We start from the raw sequence: 6,780 nt of genomic DNA, 5'->3' as shown, positions 1-6,780 counted from the left end.
ATAAATATGGGAATGAATGAATGAATACAACTTTATATGATAAACACTCCTTAATTCTTGTGTTCCCCACTCTGTCCCAGGAGTACAGAGTGGATGCCACAAGGGCATTAAATGGTAGCTTTACTTAATGCACCATTTTACAATTTCCAAAAAACATTTTAAATGTATACTTTTATCACAGTATTTGAATTCAGATCTCAAGCCAAAAACTACCCAGATAAAGTGAGAGGAGTTCTTTTGTGTTCAACTTCCTTCTATAATCTGTTTTCTGATATTCTACTAGAAAGGTATGATAGAGACAGTCCAGATTTTAATCCAAAACACAATATATTTGAATTAAGTGACTTTTCTCATTAAAAAAATAAATTCTAGAATACCTACATTTTCACACTCCTCACACATGATAGTGCTAGTCAATTCACCAACAAAGATCCTGTCTATAAAGTTCATCTTCACACCCTCTCTTCCATATGCTGGAAAAAAAAGCCTTATTTAAAATTTGGAAACACATAAACCCATTGTAAATATAACACAATTCTTTCTAGGATTTTTTTTTCTGAAAACAACCACTCCATGACTGAAGCTATAGTTTACATACACCAGCACTTCATAAAATTATTAAGAGTTATTCACTGATAAATTCAGTCTTGATTTCTACTTCCACTAGTTAAGTAATGTATTCCTGCCAAAACAAGGGATTAAATTACATGATATGATCCAGTTACATTTAACACAATGCACATTTTACAAAGCCATACAGAGTGCTGGCAACACTGCAGCACTTCCTGCAACTCCTGCAGAGTAAGCTTCCTTAATTGCTACAGGAGTAACACAAGAGTACTAGAGATAACACAAGTTGTCAGTTTTAGTATCTCAGTCTCAGGTCTGTGGGCTTTTAAAATTATTTGTAGTAAGCTGTCAAATACAAATGATTTCAATGAGTTGGTTTAAATCCCACCAGCCAGATAGCCCAATATATCTGCAGGCTCCAAGTTAGGGGATGCTAAGCCAGGGCTTTCCCATCAGGAAACACATTCATCAACAAAACAGCTATTCCACTTCATTTATTAATATATGTATTTTTATCTTAAACCCATGCAGTTGTTAGGTTTTTCTTACTGGTTTCACCTGAACTTGCCCACATGTGTGATGCACAGAGACCATGACAAAGAAAGGGAGGGAACAATGACTGCAGCCACAATAATCTCCATTCCATTTCTACTCCCAAAAGCCCCTTTTACTTTTCAGCTCTCCAGAAGACTGTTGCATTCACAGTACAATCCTATACATACTCAATGAGGCTTACTTTCAGAAGTAAGTTGAGGATTGCAGCACAGGCTGATCCCTTGCTCTCTCTTCTTACCACCCCCATTCTTGGCTCATTACTTCAGTATCCAGCTTATGGATATTGTTTGGCTTCCAATTTAGCCATGTCTATCAGAGCTGATGGAAGCTGACTTTCCTGGCAATCTCCTCAGGGCAGTCCCTCCAGCCTCCCTAAAATGCTACACCGGAGGTGGAGAGACTCTGCCAAATGTGGTACAGGGAAAATATAGAGAAATCCCCGAAAATCAGGCAAAGGGACCTTCCATGAACTGATTTTCTGGTATCCTCTGATCCTCCTTACACTTCAGTCTACCCTATTTAATCAGCTTCCCCAATCCACAATGAAGCATTTTCATGGGGCTGGAGGAGATGCCTCAGGGAGAAGGGGGCAGAGAGGTCCACTTCTACCAGCCCTGTTGCATGTGCCAATGACTAAATCCAATTCAATATGTGTAGTACAATATGCAGGACTCCCAGACTTATACATACACTCCTAAAGTTCTAGAATATGCACATTTATACAGCAATACTAGCATCAAGAGAAAGCTTAGTAAAATCTAGACAGGTGAATTAAGCTATTGCATGTATAAAACAATAAAACAATCTGATCAGTGTTTGAGCATGTGCACTAGATGGCACTAGAATAATAGGCACAAAATCAATAAACACACACACCAAATGTCAGGACTTTAGAACTCAACTGTGATTCGTTTTGAAAAGACATTAAAATTCATTAATAAATCATTTCATAAGAGCAATCATTTCATAAGAGCAATATACACAAACAAAATTATAGCAGGCTGTATAACATGAAAGAACTGTGCTGAAGAATAGCATACCTTTGACTTTTCTTTTGGTCTCCTCATCAGCAGTTTTGGTGGTTGGATTGTTGAATGCTTTTAAAATTGCTGCTTGTATGCGCTGTAGTATAAATATTGGGTGCATAATTAGGAAACAAATTGAAAATAAAACTGTCAATCTCATCCTGCCCTTATACAAATCTTTGGTGCAACATGCTTAGCATATGGTGTACACTTCTGTTCACCTTACCTAAAAAAGGATACTATATAGTTGGAAAAAAAGCAGGAGAGAAAAACAAAATATACAAGGGACTGGGGGAACTCGCTTTATGAGATAAGTTTACATAAGCTGAGATTGTTTAGCTTATAAAAAAGGCAAGTAAGGGAACACACGACAGAGTGCACAAAATCATGCATGGTGTAGAGAAAGTGGACAGAGATGCTTCCGTCTGTCCATCTCTCATATGACTATAACCTGGAGTCATCCTATGAAACAAACTAGTGGGGGCCAAGAGATAGATAAAAGGAAATAATTCACACAGCACATAGTTAGACTATGGAACTCATTTTCACAAGATGTAGTGATGGACACCAGTGTGGATGGTTTTAAAAGGTTCTGGACAAATCTATGGAAAAGCTTATCAATGGCTACTAGCTCTGGCAGTTCATGCTACCTCTAGATTCAGAGGCAGCATGCCTGCATATATACATCAGATGCTGGGGAACATGGGCATGAAGGTGCTATTGTGCTCCTGTCTTCCTTCTGGGTTGACGTGGGCAGCTGGTTGGTCACAGTGTGGATTTTGTCTGATCCAGCATGGCTTTTATGCTCTTACTTCATAAAAGCTCATAATTAAAAATCCCTTCAAAAATCCCTTCAGATGGCAGCAGACGTTGACAGACAATGGGGATGTTTATTTAAAACACAGCCTCCTACAAAGTTACAGGCAACATATAAAATATTATTAGTGTTAAAAATGTCCTGTTATTGTTCTTTCAAAGAGATTGATGCTTCTTTATTTGAAATATTTGATACTACCTTCAAAAGCAAAAGCCTTTCTCAAAATTGTTTCCAAATTAAAAGCATGGGCAAGTAAATATATACAATTAACTAAAGTATCAATAGTAAAATACTATTCCAATAGACATAAAAAATAAAAGATTGCTGAAATCTGTTAAACTGTTAACAAGCCTGTAGAATGATTTCCCCGCCCCACCCTGCCCTGCCACTGCAAACATGGAGAAACCTAAAAATGTCATGACAAGCCTAATTTACCCAGTCTTGAAATGTGTTGAGGTTCTTTCCACCTCTCTTAACATAGAAGTTATTGCCCTGCATAATTAGGATTAGCTAGGTATCTTTATGATGGAGCTTTTGTTACACTCCTTACAGCTAAATAGCCCTAATTCAAAAGACACTATAGCTTAAGCAAGCCAATCTAGATGTTAAATACATGCGTGCAATTTCACTTCACAGGTCAGAGGACAGCTAATTAAGTCTGTGGCATCCATGGGACAATTTAACCTGCCACCCTTCTGCAGTCCTCTCAGAACAGCTCTATCCACCCAAATAAACTGTTCTTAGCCCAGCGCAAATAGAAGCTTCCATGTGGGGATTAATACAGCCACTTCAGCGAATTATTATTTCCATTGGGACTGTATGAGTGTGAGGAGGGTTAGTTCCCTTCCGCATGCAACATGGTTCCAGACCTGAAGCTTTTTACTACGAAAGTTGTTTAAATGTATTCATGCATTTGCCTCAGAGCTAGTATGGCCCTTACTAGTGGCCTTTTGAAAGCCACTCTAGACCTGTTTGGATATCTTCCCACATGCAATTAACTATAGTTTAAGAGAGAGGAGAGGGCAGCACCCTCTGGCTTTGCCCCACGCCCTGACTACTTCCATTCTCCCCACCCAATAGTCCCTATATTGGAGGCATGTCTATAGAGGACACTCTATGTGCACACAGTTCTCCCATGATGCAGAACAGTGATGTGCACAAGCAGGGCCTCTTCTATCCACCAGTCTCCTACAATCTGCAAGACTAATTTGCAATATAGTGATACTCACGTAAGCCTACCATACAACGCTGTTTAGGATGACCAAGACAATTCATATTTTATTTCATTTTTATACCACCCAATAACTTAAGCTCTATGGGCAGATAAAGAACGCTAATACACACAATTAATTTAAAACAACAAAACCACAATAGCAACTGCAACTGAATCAGCAAAGAGGCACGACAGTGGAACAGGATAAAATGCAATATTTAAAAATAAAGTTAAGAAGTTAAACTATTACAATGCTGGGAAAATAAAAAGATCTCACCTGGCACCAAGAATAAAATTAAGTAGGCACCAGGAACAGCTCTTTGAGAAGCTCATTCCACAACCAGGGTGCCAAAACCGAAAAGGCCTTCTTCCTGGTAGCCAGCTGCCTCACTTCCTTTGGAAGGCATTCCCACAGAAGATAAATGCAGGGTCCAGGTAGGTACACATGGGACAAGGTGATCCTTCAGATAACCTGCCCCAAGCTAGTTAGGGCTTTGAATGTTAGTACTAGAACTGTGCATTGCACCTGGACTTCAACCAGCAGCCAGTGCAGCTGAAAGAGGAGTGGTGTAGTATGTTCTCATAAGCCGGTCCCAATTAACAGTCTTGTTACCCTATTTTGGATCAGTTGAAGTTTCTGGACCATTTTCAAAGGCAGCCTCACATACAGCTCAGTTATCCAAACTGTTTTTAGACAATGTGAATCCAGATAGGGTTGTAGTTGGTGTATCAGCTTAAGATGATAAAAGGTGCTCTAGATAAAAGGTGTTCCATGGTTTTCACTTGTGCCTCAAGTGAAACTCTGGATCCAGAGTCATAACCCCCAAACTATGAACCTTGTTCTTGAGAGGGAGTGCAACCCCATCCAGAACAGATTGATTATGACACTAACTGGACAGATGAACCATGTACTAATGGCACTTCTGTCTTGTCTGGATTGATTCTCAATTTGTTGGCCCTTATACCATATATTACCAAGTTCAGATACTGATTCAGAGTGGTCACTGCCTCACCTGCATATGAAGAAAAAGAGAGTAGAGCTGTGTGTCATCCACATATTGGTGGTTCCTCAGACCACACCTCCACATAACCTCCCCCGGCAGTTTCATTTAGATGTAAAATAATATAGCAGATAAAATAGAATACTGCAGTACCCCATGGCATAAGTACCACATCACAGAGCGATAAGCCTCCAACATCATTTTCTGGAATCAGCTGGCCAAGTAGGAGTGGAACCACCACAGAGCAATGTTTCTTACTCCTAGCCCAGCCAGCCTATCCAGACGGATACCACGGCTGATGGCATCAAAAGCACGTTTGGTATTGAAAGCAAACACCCTATATTATTAAAGTTCGCATCCTTTCTCAACCTGCTTTTCAAACATTAGGCAGATTATGTATTCATTATATTTATATTCTTCCCTTTTCCTGAAATTATGTCTTAATGTGCGTATTTTGCCAAATTCTCTCTCCTGATAGGGCTTAATGAAGAAGGATTGCTGCTTGAATCAAGCATACATGGAAACTGTTGACAAGGGCAAGAAAACAAGGAATACAAAGAACATCAAGATTAAAACAAAAGGCAAACAAAAGTCCTTTTTTGAAGAATATCATAAGTCTTTTTAGATTTGTTGATAGATGGAATGACAATAAAGTCAAATCTGCATAAGCCAATGATGAAAAATGGGCTGGTTCAATGTATTCTTATTAAATTCTCTTATTTTGCTTTGCTATAAATTATATAGAAATATATCACATCACATCTTGGTTTAATGATTTTGGGAAGCCAGTTTATCCTTTAAAAAGTCAACTCAGCAAACTGAGTTTAAACTTTGCATCTGAAGTTAAATACTAGATACAAAATGTATCTGAAATATTTACTCTGAAACAATGAGCATTCCAAGTGATGATTTCTATTTTATGGGTATCTGACCTGGCTAGTGCCTCAAGCCCCTCTTTGTTCATCTTAAATCCAACAATATACTAAAGAGGAGTAATCAATAAATAACTCGGCAAGTTGGATACCATAAATGGGTTAAAGGCCATAAGCAACTCCCTTTTTGTTGGGATGAGTGCGTTGAACCATTTATTTAGGTCAAAGAAAGACATCGTCTTTGAAGAGTTTGGGTGCAGCCCACAATAGCATCAGACATTAATCAATTAGCAGCAGGGTTCACATACTTCAAGCCCTGGTGTAAAGCTTCTCCAGTGCACCATGCTAGAAAAAGCAAACACTTTGCAAGTATTGACTGTTTCCATTTTAAAAAAATGACATGCATTAATGTAATTTAGAAGAATGCAAACACAAATGCCCACTCTTTGAAGTTAGAAACAGAGAGACATTCCAAGTTCACAACTATCAGCGCAAAACAAAACCACCCAAAAAGCCTGAAGATACTTTAAAACTCTCTTGCAGGATACAGCAAATGTATACTCAGTGTATTAAGAAAGCACATTAATACTAAAGTTTAAGTAGCATTTCTATTTTAAGGATCAAATACAGGTGATTTATTTAAGTTATAAACATCGGGATGTACTCATATGTTTTTCAGGTTATGCACAGATGATTCAGATGAAGAGTTCCTTTAGGAAAAAAGTGT

The 6,780-nt window shown here is 38.5% G+C and overlaps 1 protein-coding gene across 2 annotated transcripts in view; it reads right to left on the bottom strand.

Moving 5' to 3' along the window:
- The window catches only part of USP45 (ubiquitin specific peptidase 45), a 60,255-nt gene that overhangs the window by 17,288 nt on the left and 36,187 nt on the right, over window positions 1-6,780 (bottom strand). For both annotated transcript variants that reach the window (XM_044427402.1, XM_044427411.1), the window contains exons 10-11: window positions 2,166-2,247; window positions 382-473 (exon numbers count right to left, since the gene is read on the bottom strand). In XM_044427402.1, coding sequence (XP_044283337.1) covers window positions 382-473; window positions 2,166-2,247 — 174 coding nt within the window. The remainder of the gene's footprint in view (window positions 1-381; window positions 474-2,165; window positions 2,248-6,780) is intronic.

Source organism: Varanus komodoensis, unplaced genomic scaffold (assembly GCF_004798865.1).
Source record: "Varanus komodoensis strain SLA01 unplaced genomic scaffold, ASM479886v1 scaffold1, whole genome shotgun sequence".
Lineage (NCBI taxonomy): Eukaryota > Metazoa > Chordata > Lepidosauria > Squamata > Varanidae > Varanus > Varanus komodoensis.
The sequence above is the reverse complement of the archived record's forward strand: the minus strand, read 5'-3'. Positions and strand labels throughout refer to the sequence as shown.